Source organism: Pieris rapae, chromosome 17, assembly GCF_905147795.1.
Source record: "Pieris rapae chromosome 17, ilPieRapa1.1, whole genome shotgun sequence".
Classification (NCBI taxonomy): domain Eukaryota; kingdom Metazoa; phylum Arthropoda; class Insecta; order Lepidoptera; family Pieridae; genus Pieris; species Pieris rapae.
Genome location: NC_059525.1, coordinates 5,933,305 through 5,947,491, shown reverse-complemented (window position 1 = coordinate 5,947,491; position 14,187 = coordinate 5,933,305). Strand labels below are relative to the sequence as shown.

Here is a 14,187-nt window from a genome sequence, read left to right as displayed (position 1 = left end):
CCCAAGTCCTATCAAATATTACTATACCAAAATCCTCAAATCAAGCCAGTCCTGGGACTAGTGCTGGGCAGGCTACTTATTAATTTTCTATATTTGTTTCAAATATTGTAGTATTGTTTGATCATTTCCTTTTTTAAGAGTACCGAGAGTGTTTTTACGCCGGCTTTCTCTCGGCCTACACCCTCTGTCTCCTTTCCCGATGAGGTGCGAATTTAATGACGTGGAATAAGTCATACCTTGATGACCTTGTGTTCCAAAATAAACGTATTTATTTATTTAATTGCCATAACCTTTCAACGGAAATGGACCGTTTGGGCCGACGGATAACACTGCGAGGTACACGCTCACATCAGGACAGAAAGACAACAAGTCCTCAAAAGTGTATTAGATTTTGGCAGTCACGCAAACGCTTCTAAGCAAAAAATTACCACTGCGATTTTTCCTCAACCATCTTCTTAACATGCATAAAAAGGGTAAAAAAAGACAACACAGTAGGTTATTCAGATTTATTATACAAACAGTGTCTCGGTAAACAATATCATATACGCTATATCTTTGCAACAAGTTTTGTACATTGATGCAGGTTTATAAGGCTACAGTATAATAAATTTACGAGACTGTACCATCCACTGCACATTTGTTTCGACAGTATTTACGTCTTTCTATTTCTATTTAAAAAAAATTATAAATGAATGTACTTATTTGTACACGGGCCTACACAAACCAAAAACACTATTTCCGAGTCACACGCTTACTATATGTATAGTCGTTTTAGGTAGATTTTGGAAAAAATACTTTTGTTATATATTGGTTTTAAGAGCATGTAAGTTTTCAGTTAGCGAACAATAACGTTGGTAGTATTTCTCATACTCTTATGAATCCTAAAGTGTGTATTGGTTATACCTGAATTCACATTATTTACACGGAAGATGGTACAGTCAGACATAAATAACAATTCACCAGGTATACCTACTCTTAAAACTAAAAAAACCCTCGGCATTAAAATAATAATTGTTCTTTGCACACAAAAAACTTGATGTCTACCAAATATTACTATTTTACAGGGATTAAATATTCAGGATATAAAATTTCTTAACGGAATTAATATTACAGTGATTGGAGCGTTATAATGGCTAAATCTAAGTAAGGTATTGCTTTTCTGTATTAATGGCCTTTTCACATACTATAATAATATGTCTTAATTAGTAGTAGTGTCACGACAATCATGAATGTAACCGAAAACAAATGAAAAAATATTCAATATTTTAATGAATCTATAATCACAATATGGAAACCATTAAATTAATTTTCGTTCGGAAACGATTTTTGTAATGTCACAAATACATTAAATATCCAAAGAGATATTATTATTTTAGAGAAGTATTATTTTTTTAAATAGGCTTATAAGGAGCATAGAAACTACTGGTGTATGGAAAAGTAGAAAAGGAGATCATTTTTTTTTTAATTTGTGGTGGTATTATAATATGACTGATTAGGATCTTTCCATCAAAACGTTAATCCTATTTATTTGAACGAGACGCTTGTATGTTAAATTTATATGAAAAATTGTATTATTTATTCCGATACAAAATGCCAATTTACCAAGATAAATACTACATACTAAAATTTTTATAGACTTAATTTTTATACTTTCTAAACCCTAAAAATTTAGTTTTCCAACATTGGTGTTATGGTATATAAAATTGAACTACATAAGACTACCTACTATATAAAACTTTTAATATATTCCAAATGTATTATATTTATTTTAAATGATTGGCTGCACCCTAATATACAACTACCAATAGACCAACAAAAACCAAAAACCCTAGTAAAAGTTCATATACTGCACATAGATGGCGTTGTATTCATATAAAATTTCATATAGCTGCATCTAGATGGCGGTAATTAGTAATTCCACTTTTAAAGGGGTCATTTATGAACTTTCCAAGCCTTGTGTGAAAATGTATCATGAGGTCATCCCTGCTGACTCGTTATCGGAAATCTCATCGCAGTTTTCTGGCCTTTATGACGTCATACGATACAAAAAATACCGTTTCTTTGATTTCAACTAAACTGGCATGCTTTTTATTTCTTACACAGTAGGAGCAGTTACATACATATTTTGCCACATTCAAAGGATCTTAATGTACAGACTCGATGTTAGGTATTTAAAGCACAAACACAGGAATTATACTTAATTTAATCTACAAACCATAATTAAATAATGTTCTATTCAAATAAATTCCGTTTGGAATGGTCTTAACAATTACATACCACCCTATTAACTAAATTGCACTAGCTATTATAATATGTTAAAATAAAATCCTATTTATTCTGATAAAAGGCGTGACCAATGAACAGAATCAACGCAACACATTTGAACATTGACATTACGCCATCTTGAATTCATTTATTGTCTACGGATTAATGTTTTATTCTGTTGAAATGTATTTTCGACATTCCTCTATCTGAGAGTTCGAGACTAAATAATTCCATATTACCTTATAAATGATAGTTAAATATTTATTTATATTAACTCGCACTTGTTAAAATTCAAACTAGTTAAAAGTTAACCTATTTGGTGATACTTCCTTATGTTTGTAATAGTATATGTAAAATTGTTAGTTCATTATGAACTTAAATACTTAAACTTAAAATCTGTTCGATTTAAGCGTTCACTACAAAGTTTACTTTTTAGCCACGGCCCCACTTGGCCAAAGACTAGATAAAAATGTTAGTTGTATAATGCGTAACTACTAACCTCTATCAAATTTGCTATTCATAAATAAAATTGAATTTATAAGTTATATTATCCTAGCCTTTAATATTAAAATACCTTATGTGGAGCCGTAGCCTTAAAAGTACAATAACTTACATTTCGTTGCCATAGCAACGATTTGACAGCGTTGCTATGGCAACCAAGATTTAACAGCCAACTAGATCTTCCGGCTTACTCATGTCAAATATAGTAAGTGATTAAAATAACGATAACTGTTTCACAATACAAAAATAGGTATGTAATATTATTAATTTTCAATTTATGTGTTGTAGAAAGTTTTAGTGGCAACGCCTTATGGTTATTATTTAGGTATCCAAATTTCAGTTATTAACTTTACCACAGTACTATTCTTTGGTAGAGTCAGCCGAGGCCATAGACAAGAAAGAGATGCACGATAGTTCTGTATTATTCACATCGTATTAACTCGGCGATACAAATAAAACTTGGTTTGGTGCTAATTCTGATTTTCTATAGGTTTTTTTTTTAAACAATTTAATATTAAATATTTTTCAAAACAATTCTTAATTACAACAATTTAAATTTTAAGTAATTGTATTGGTGTTAAGCAAGGTTTATATTAAGAAATATTTCATACAAAATTATAGTGGATATATGGAATTAGCACCATTTTGTCTATAGCCAATATTAACTTAATCTATGCACACACAAAGGAATTTGAACTGAAAGCTTGGCAGTGGAGGTTAATAATAAATTATATATTAACCGTAAAGTTAAATATTGCTTTTAATACTTAGCTATCCTTAATAATAAGACAGTTTTTTGTAGTTAGTACTGAGAACGAGTTAAATTCACGGTACTATAAAAGATGTAGCGAATAATTTGTATTACAGCAGAAGCAATAAGAACTAGAAAATTCAAGCATTTCGACCAAAGGTTTTGGGTTTTTTAAGAAACCTATAATATTTAAACAGTTCAAATTCCTCATAAAGCGATAGTATCACTTCCACGCCTGTTTAAGCATTTTCCTCGAGGCGAAATATTTAGTACTGTATGTGGCTACTATGAGCGCACCCAGTACTATTGTTATTAGGTGATAGTCAAAGTCGTCCTTGAGGAGATCGAATGTCTTCGAAGGGGCCACTCGAGTGTAGAATATATCTGAAAACAAAAAAAAAACAATATTAAATGCTGCTACCAAATCTTTAATAATTTTCATCATTCACTCCGTTTTCGTGAAAAACAGATCATATTAAAAAAATACAAACTAAACATATATATATTATATCGTCTGTCATATGTACGTGTAATGTATATATGTACCTTAGACTGAAGCTATATATTATATTTATTACGTAGCAATAAATGTACATTCAACTGGTACTGGTAAAATACTTTGAATATAGTATAAAAGTGCTTCTATGATCATTGAAAATTCACTCATAGTAATGAGTACATTAAGAGAAATGTTGGCTTAATGACTTCACCGTGTGACTCTCATCTCTGAGGTCGTAGGTTCGATCCCCGGCTGTGCACCAATGGACTTGCTATGTGCGCATTAAATGTTCACTTGAACGAGTAAAATATCGACAGATGACGACGACCTGATAGATCGAGAAATAATCATGATTTGAAATACAGAAATCTGAGGCCCAGACCAAAAAGTTTGCAGCGCCAATGTTTTATTTATTGTGTATTTTATTTCGTGGATAAATAAATACCTAATCCAGTTGCAAGCACCAAACTGGTGGACTCCAATCCCGATGGGGCCGCGTATATAGCTCTTACTCGGTGAGTTGTCTGATTATAGTTCAATGAGGCTTCAGAAGGCAGGGGCACTTCAGGTGCATAGGGGATCAACCCCTCTTCCCGATGCTCTCCTGTAGGGGTGAGAGGACGACGGGGCTCCACAAACGACCAGGGGAGCTCTAATATTTTCCCCGTCGATAAGGCGACTGAAAATACAGAAATTGTAAGTTATTATAAATACCATAAATAAACACTGAACTGTGCTTTACTTAATTTTTATCTTTGATTGAAACACAGCTCTATTGTCTATAGGTCATATCAAATTACGAGTTCGAAATTTAAATTTATCGGCACAATCCTTAAAATAATTTAATTTACATAATGTCACCCGCCATTAGCAGCTCAATTTTAATATTTTTAGTTTTAGAAGCCACATAACAAGGTTTTAGCTGATAGCAAATTATCTCGAAAATTCCTTACGTAATATATGCGTATCCGTAATTGCTCGTTCCGTAGTAGTAAAAGCCAATGCAGTGATGGCACCTGGTAAGATATACGCTTGTCTTTCTACGCTCGGTGCGCGCGCGCAGGCGAACGAACTAAATTGCGTGCCCGCTGGTAGCCAACGCTCTTTTCCTTCATATAATTCCATTGTCGCTGAAAAAAGGTTTTACGATTGAGTAAAGTGAAATATTTTTTCTGAAATGAAAATATTTTAGCATAAGTATCGATATGTATTTATGAAATGTCAAGTATCTCATTTCATTAATATTTTCACTTATAAGGGCTTAAATGAAAAACATTTCCTTTATTTATCATATCTTTATATATCCCGTAAAAATAACTTCAAAATAACCAAATTAATAGAAATATACAGTATTCACAAATCGTGGGCAAGAATACTTCCACCGCCTCTTTCTCGTAATATATTTCCGCTTATATTAATTTTTTTTAGTAAAGTGTAATGCCAAAAAAGATTTTATAAATATAATACTAACCAATCTCCAATCGTCGATGCTTATCGCTTCTATATAAATACGCGATCGTGTTGTCCGCGTGTACGGCGAGAGGCAACGCACGCGCCCGTCGGTGCGTAGACGCCGCTACTACTGCGCCACATGCCCCATCTACAGCTACCGCTGTTACTACATCTGCAATTTTTTTGTCTTTGATTGAAATATTTAGCTTACGCTTAAGAATAATGTATTGTAATAATGCATTTAATTAATTATTAATTGTAAATAACTTTAGTAGTTTAAAGTTTATTTATTACACGAATACAAATAACTAGTGTCTTTAATATTAATAGAATTACAGTAGTGAGTACCTTTATGTATAGGATCAGGCCTCTCCAACACTACGAGCACAAGATTAGGGTTGGAGTACTTATACAATACACTCCGATCAGCCAAAGGTTTGCCAGCCGAGTGCACGCGTTCGTTGCGACTCTTGCCCGCGATCGTTACTATGCGTGCACCAGACCCGCCCAAGTTCAACGACCATGTCCGTTGGGCTACAACTTGCTGAAAAATAGAAGAAAGGCAAATTTAATATCATTTTTTCAAATTGTTTATTACATTTGAAAACGTTGACGGTGTCATAAAACGAGTTATAAGTACTGTTTTTGTTGCTGTTTATCATTTTTATATGATAATACAACCGTAACTCCAATTTTACAACCAATTTTAATCCACGTTTTAAAACAACACAGTAAGATTCCCTCAACACGACTACTGATAGACACTAAGACTTTACACTAACAATTGAAATATAATTAGTTCTAAGCTGCCAAAACTATTTTTGACTATTAATAAAACGTTCACATATTTGCAGTCATCGTATGTCTAGAATTTTTGACAAAACAAATAATTTATCTGACAGAGAAAGACTCAGCCATTTATTATAAGCTTGAATGTGTATAGAGTTAACTGAAATATTAATATTACCTTGCCATTATATCTAAGTGTGTAGCCCTGCATTTTGCCTGTATCTCTGTCAGCGACGTACATATAGAGATCTCGAACTAACGGCGCTGCGGAGACTGGCAACACCTGAAACACAAACAAACCCGTAAATAGGTTTTATAAGCAATATTACACTAATGTTTTTTATCTATTATGAATAAATTAAAAATGAAATTGAGAAATGTTTAAAGTATCATCTCATTAAAGCCAGTCTCTTTCTGTTTCATTTTTATCTACATCACTTGTTTAGTTATTACGATTTAATATTAAAAATTTGCCAGATATTGGGTTTTTAAAGTATGTCATTAATTAATTACCTATTTAAGTACCTACAATGTTTTGCTTTGTTAAGTATATTAAAAATTAACATAGTAAAGAGAATTCATCCCTAACACAGGTTCTCGAACTTAAAATGGATGTACTTAAATATAGATTTAAGAATATTTACTTTTAAAAAAAAATTTATTTCGATTTGTTATATTTTATGATTATCTTTTATAACTATGCTTCATGCTTGGGACAATATCATAATTTAAAAAAAAGGTCACATTTAAGTAATGTAACTAAACATATGTGAAAGTATCAAAACATTTAAAAGCTACTAAGGTAAATAAAACAATAACCTTTGGAACGAATATACTACATAATGAACCTATGGAAAACAATTTAAAAAGGAAAATGTATAAAAGAAAACAAAGTCATAACTTAAAAAACTAACCTGTACAGATTCATCTTCGTCCAACAATACAAGAGCGTAAAGTTTCTCCGAGTCAGCGACGTGAAGTAAGGCAACTTGCTGCAACCTCACATCGAGTTGTAACGCCCTTTCGCCCACTAATGTACCGCGGATCGGGTTTAGGCTTATTATATAACCATTGCCTGTTTCCTGTGCAATATAGTAGCTAAGTAGTTGTTAACAGTTTAAACTTATAGTTAATTTTTCTGTACAACGCGACGACGGTATTAGAAGAAAAATATTTTTTAAGGGCTAAATCAACGGCGTTCGTCAGGCACCCAACGCTTACCTTGCTTTAAAGGAAAATGGTCTAATACCCTGGCTATATATGTATAAACTAAGAGCAATAATGGAGTGGCTTCGGTATGCGACTCACAAAGCTGAGTTCGGAGGTTCGAACTTGCTTGTACGACGAAGTGGAACAAGGAAACCCCGATACCCAAAAAGTCGACGCCATGTGCCAGGCATAGAAGGCTGATAACCTACTTGTTTAGGTTAGTATGAGTATTTATTAAAACAGGTTTAATGATACTAATCTAAAAAGTATTAACAAGTGAAACCTATAATATAGCATGCTTGTTTTAAAATATTAAACGGATATAGCTTATCCTGAATTTATGATATAATTTACATATAAACTTGCCGTTTCAAGTGTATTTTAGTCTGTTACTCTCAAATTTGTAATTGAGGTATAAGTCTGAGGTCTGTATTCTAGAACCGCAATCAAACTGAAATATAGTTTCAAGTGCTGTCAAACTATTTCTTCTGTATGAAGTTTGACTTATTTGATAACGCTCAATACGAGATTTTGACAAGAGACACGAATTAAAAATGGACCCAATATTATTTTTTAATAGTGTACACTCGCTTACAAACTCCTTTTTTATAATTTGACGATCTAAATCAATTTTAACGACGTATAACAGACTAAAACAGTTTCTTAACAGTCAGTTAAGATTAATCGCCATCTTGATGCTAGAAAGTTTGCCAGTGCGTTACCGGCCTTTTAAGTGTCGGTGCGCTCTTTTCTTGAAGGACCCTAACCCATATTGGATTTAAATAAAAATATACCTCATGTTTCCCAATAATAGTGATGTACGCGTCGTGCGGTGGATGCCTCGCCGTGCGTCGCGTAAACATAGCAACGGATTCCGTGTTTAGGTTAGCATCGTAGCGTTGCCAGAGTATTTCACCAGATAGATTGTCCATCCCGTATATCTACAGTAAAAATATATACATATTTATTATTAATATTTGCAGCCAACTGCTAGTGGAGTTGCTAGAGAGCCGCGAAACGTCGGATAAATTTAAAATTATGTTAAATAATTATAAGTTTACAATAATACATAGCTTCAATCCGGTAAAAAAGTGTTTTCTTTAAATGCTCAATTGTATTGCCAGAACGGTGAGGACATTGACTTCCATAAAAATGGGGATCCCCCTTAAGAGTATACAGACTATATTTTAAGACTTTTATGAAATTCCTCGGGTGCCAGTTTCTTGCAAGAGTTTATTTACTTTAGTGACTGGAGTATGAAATAAGTGAACGTAAACTTTAAGTTAACTTTTTGAAAAAAAAATTCGATTCCTAATTTTATTCTCTTTGCATTTTGTAAATATTTTTTACAAGTAAGCCTACCTCAAAAAGAGAGAGGATTTTTGTTAAATGGTTTTATTACAATTATTTTATTTCAATAAATAAACAGTCTCACCTTTCCAACATCAGTAATGAGAACAATAATCTTATGCAAGTTGAAGTAATCTCTAACAAGTGCCGTCGGGGAATCCGCCTCAAAGCCTTCGCCTAGCCAGTTCTGTAGCAGCGTTTGCAACTGCTGGTACTGCGTGTATAGACGACGAACGAATGCTGCCCATACTGAACCTAAATTAAACCATACTGTATTAACATAAAGTACATTTTACTTTGCATTAGAGAATACTGTCTTTTCAGTCCAAGCTGAATTTGCATAAAACGTTAAAATTCCTTATGCTTGCATTCGTAACTTTTTTAAAAATCTCTTTTTCTTTGTGAAGTAATAATATTATATACCCTAATATGTTAATAACAAGAAAAAATACACACATTATATACGTTGAGAATAGATAAAGTATCCACGTACTTGGTTTGAATAAAATGTGGTACAGTAAGCAAAATTTTAATTAAAGGCGGAAGGGAAAGGAAAATATGCATACATAATATTTATTTACAAGGCAATCAAAATGCACTTTGGAAAAACCTTAATTGTTAAAAAATAATATTCAATAAATATATGCATATATATTGTTTCACTAGACACGCAATTAAATTATTGTTAGATTAAATATTCATGCAAATTTGTTTAAACCTTGTATATTTACTTTTTGTGATAGAGTCAATTGTCAAAATTACAATTGACAGATGATATGGTATCTGTACTAAAGCGTAAGTTTTCTAGCAATATATAACCTTTATTAATTACAATATTTTTAGCAAAAAAATATTATATAACACAAAATGCAAATATATCACATATGCAGTAGAAAGGGCAAAACTTTTAAGAGCATACAGATGGTACCAGCTTTTCAGACCAAGCAACACAAAAAAGGGAATTTAGTAGATCAGAATACACACGCTGTCTATAAAATAATACTCACTGTACACCTTGATGGCTAGAAAGCAAAAATTTAATTGTATTAGTTTTACATTAATATTGTATTTTATTATATGAGTTATGTTGTTAAAGGCATATAAATACATATAATTACTTTGAGCTTCTATTTAAAGTTGCGAAAATTGTAGCAGTAAATAATCTAATAAAATACGATAGTTATCAGGAACTAGATAATCATAGAAATAGCCACACAAAGTATTGTAAGGTCTTCATACTCAAAATACCAATTGCCATGGTAAGTCTTGTATACTAGACATTTTTTTTATAATCCACGCTTCCTAAGAATTGGCTTGTACGGAACAAAAACCTAGTATTTTTAATAAATTTTACTTTGAAAATAAAAATAATATAAAAATTCAGTATAATGTAATAAATACGCTTAAACTCATATAGTCAAGACTAATATGCATACCTTCTTTATGATCAAATTCTGACTCAAGTGCAGCATCCGTTTCTGAGACAGGCAGATCAACAAATTCAACAGCCACTATGTTAGCTAGTGCTTCCTCCCGAGACCAAATTATGCGGCCTATAAATATAATAATTTTTATTAAATAATTCAAAAATCCCAGATGCGTAATAGGAAAATCCTACTATAGAATACCTTAATAAAGAATTTTAAAAGTCTATACGAATGTGTTATTTTAATTTAGTTTATTTATAGTAAGTAGAAATGATATCTTGATACAAACTTTAAAGTTGAATGGCTAATCAATTTAAAAAAATAGTTTTATCTATTTCTGAACTTGGCGCGTTAAGATCCAAAACTCAGTCTATTATGTGGGAATAATGTCTGTAGTATGTAATTCTCAAAAGATGCAATGATGAGGAAGTGTGTTTATGTTAAAAAATGTTGATTTCAGTTCTTTGCAGAGAATGAATGCTACGAGCAAACAACAATGAATAAATATGAATATCATACCTCCTTGCTGCATAAGATGTACTGCATCATCAGCTCCATTAATAAGTATCCTGCATGCCCGCTGTTCTCTTGCTGTATTCAAACAAACTATTTCTAGTATTTCAGGTTCGGGAATATGAAGTGATGGTTCAGTTATACGTAGATCCATTATCTCCTTGCCAGTTGCAATATTGTAAGCTGACAATGCAAAGCCCTGGAAATGCAAAAAATTGCTAACATTTATAAAATAAATGAATTCTGAGCCTTGAAAACATTTTGGTGACCTTCTAGATAAGATGGGAATAATGTCTTCATTTTGTATAGAAGCTTCTTTATCATAACACAAATAAGTATAAACACAGTTTTCTTTTGGATTGATTTGAAAAAACTTCATACAAATAATGCTTAACTAGTCACCTTGTTTTCGTCGCTTGAAGCCTGTATCAAAGTCAGCTCATTCATTGCATCAACAAGTGTTGCTGTACTGTCTTCTGCTAACTTTATATTTAATTGCTCAAATTCATTATTCTTAATCAATAATACTTTTTTATCGTCAATAATAAAGCCAGGTAGCACATTATTTCCATCTAGTGAGCGTAGATTACCTTCAATTACTTCTTTTTCACCAAAGTAATTAGATAGTGGTTTGCTAATTATTTGTACTGCATTGGATGTAACGTCTAATGTTAAAAGCATGTAGTTGCCCATACTACCTGATATACAAGTATAGTATGGTGGAGTTAGAACACACCTGAAAATAATATATGGTATGTTTGAAATTAATTGTAACTGGTTAACATGTCTTATACCTCTATAGCCCACAGAAAATTCAGTAAGGGTATTCAATTAATTTAAATTAATTTAGCATACTCCATATAGATAACTAGGTGATTAGTTTAAACACTAAATTTTGAGCTGAATCACAACAGTGCACACACTACATTGGTAAAACAATATAATTTCATGTGATGGCAATGATTTTATATTTTTGAAACAAGAACAAAAAAGCTAAATAAAAGCTAGTCTAGCTTGTAAGCATTCTCACCCATCATTAGTCCAAACAGCTGGTAACTTTGATGTAACTCCTTTGTTGGCACCAGTCATCAAATTATACATAGTAACCTCTAGATGTGAGCCAAATGCTGGTAGTAAGTGTACAAGCATACCATTTTGCACCCACCATTCTGATAAATGTGCTCTCTCATTGTCTATGATAGATATTGGCCACTCCCATAGCAATACCCCTAAAATTAACAGTTCAATATTCATTTATTTTAAATTGTCTTCCTTTTGTTTCTATTGATAAATAAAACATACTAAACATTTTAGTAGTAAAGTGGTATTAAAATGTTGTTTGTATGAAAATAAAGACATGAATACAACCATTTCCAATTGTTTTTATATGGCTTAAACTAACATCACCACACCACACCATATTTAGAAATTGTGAATGTCAGTCAGCTGGTTGGGGAATTTAGTTCAATTATCTGATATTTTATGTTCTATATATTTTGTTTATAAATATTATTTTTTTATTTAGTTGTTAAAATGTATATGCAACCAGATAGTAATGGCTCTATTTTTATTAGTGATATGTCTGTATTTTTTTTTAATTCAAATAAATATTTTTTTCAGAAAAAGAATTAGAACAATAATAGTGTTAAACAACACCCACAACGCCATTACTTAATAAGAAAACAATGCAATAAGCAGGTCATACAAATATTACTGTTGAATAAATATAAATCTTTTATAGCCTTAACTTACCTGTAGCAGGATCCCAACCTCTGACTAGGAATGGATTTGATCCTGTAACTGTGGTCACTTTCTCACCTTCACTATAATGCAATAATTGAATGTCTCCAGGACTAGCATTTTCAAATACATGACGCCACACTACCTGACCTGTGGAATATACAGATTTCTGTTTAATATCTATGTTTATATTGTTTTAATTTAGTAGAATTCAAAACGATAAGTGAAAATAAAAATCATGACTAAAGATGTATAATAGTATGTACAAACTTGTATAAAATTAACCTACAGTCCAGAAGATTAAACTTACTAAATTAATTGAACAAAAAATAATTTACCTGTCTTCAAATTAAGGGCAGCTAGTACATTTTCTTCAGTGGCTACTATTATTTTCTTTGCAGTTGATACTGTATCAAAATGTGAAAATTTTATACGACCTACGTACGTCTGGCGCCTGAAATTCATTAAATATTAATTAAGAAGGGAAATAATACTAAATGAAGTCGTACAACTTATAACCTCAACGATAATTATTTACCAATCAAATTTTCCAATTTGGTCTTCATAAATACACATTGACAAATTAATTAAACTAAAAAAGATTATAAACCAATTCATACTGTTTAAAAATTTCAATAAACCCAAAAAAATTGGTTTCAGTCGGATAGACAACATCCCCATTTTTAAGTATTAATTAGAAATGTAAATTGCCAAAATTTAAATATTGGGTTGTCATTGTGACGGCTCAGGAAATCATGTCAGTTGTCAACTCAATTTACGTCCAGAAATTAAGTTCAGATTATTTTTTTAAGGTTAATATATTTTTAGATGCGGTAAAAGATAATAGGTGTATAAAATATTTCAATAATATACAATACAACAAAGTACATTAAAATATTGCTATTATTTTAGCCAAGTTGTTTCAACTAAGATAAGAAAGACCAGAAGAATATTGTTCTATCTGCATTAAAAACATTATAAGTTAATGGCTACTTTGAAATAGTTCAATGCTTTAATAAGATCTAGCTAGAGTCTAGATCTACTTGATTAAAGGGTATTATGATAAGTCAAGTGCCTATTCGCCAATTCGAAAATTGTAGATCTAACAAGAACAAAAATGAAAATACTATTTTAAATCATTTCGAAACTGTCTTAAATAATAATATAATATTATTACTTTCACTCATATCCGTCAGTATATCATTTAAATACCTAAAGTAAAACAAAATATTGTTGTAACAAATATAATGTTTTCTCTTCAATATTTAATATACGCACGTTTATCGTCTTTACTTTGAATGCAATGTATAGGGAATAAATATAAAGCTATTAAAATATTATATTATTAAAAATTGAAATGTTTATTTATTAACGCTATAAAACTAATATAAAACGCTATCATATTTAAAAAGTTAACGAATTAAAAAATGCGTCATTACGTACTCGATCTACGCAGCTGGCGAGAGAAAGAAGTCTAGCCTAGCCTAGCCCTCTATAAAACATAATACCTCTAGTGCATACTAGCTCATTGTTGCTAGGGGACCCCACGCGTAAAGTGACTAGGTACTTACTGATATTATTATTTAACGTAATAGTTTAATAGGGCTTACAGCCAAGATCGTGTGGATTTAAGAATATATTTTTGAAAACTACTTTTATACATAATATTGTCTATTGTTTTGTGAGAATCT

At 31.4% G+C, this 14,187-nt stretch overlaps 1 protein-coding gene across 2 annotated transcripts; it reads right to left on the bottom strand.

The window, feature by feature from the left end:
• Positions 1-491: 491 nt before the first annotated feature.
• LOC111000483 (ER membrane protein complex subunit 1) lies at positions 492-13,191 on the bottom strand. 2 transcript variants are annotated; one of them, XM_045631840.1, is made up of 17 exons: positions 13,035-13,191; positions 12,835-12,950; positions 12,509-12,646; positions 11,787-11,985; positions 11,159-11,492; positions 10,763-10,955; positions 10,253-10,369; positions 9,824-9,838; positions 8,902-9,071; positions 8,261-8,407; positions 7,172-7,339; positions 6,436-6,540; positions 5,817-6,012; positions 5,488-5,640; positions 4,970-5,146; positions 4,462-4,695; positions 492-3,901 (listed from the first exon to the last, which is right to left on the bottom strand). In XM_045631840.1, the coding sequence occupies exons 1-17, from the start codon at positions 13,175-13,177 to the stop codon at positions 3,741-3,743; spliced, it is 2,766 nt and encodes a 921-aa protein (XP_045487796.1). In that variant the 5' UTR covers positions 13,178-13,191; the 3' UTR covers positions 492-3,740. The 2 variants fall into 2 exon arrangements, with proteins under 2 accessions (XP_045487796.1, XP_045487797.1); XM_045631841.1 differs by lacking the exon at positions 9,824-9,838.
• Between the last annotated feature and the right edge of the window lie 996 nt (positions 13,192-14,187).

Coding starts and splice junctions, on each gene's coding strand:
- LOC111000483 (XM_045631840.1), bottom strand. CDS start 13,177: ATGGGGATGTTGTCTATCCGACTGAAACCAATTTTTTTGGGTTTATTG. Junction 10,956..11,158: donor CTTCAAGCGACGAAAACAAG/GTGACTAGTTAA, acceptor TTGCATTTCCAG/GGCTTTGCATTGTCAGCTTA. Junction 3,902..4,461: donor GGTGCTTGCAACTGGATTAG/GTATTTATTTAT, acceptor TTTTGTTTTCAG/ATATATTCTACACTCGAGTG.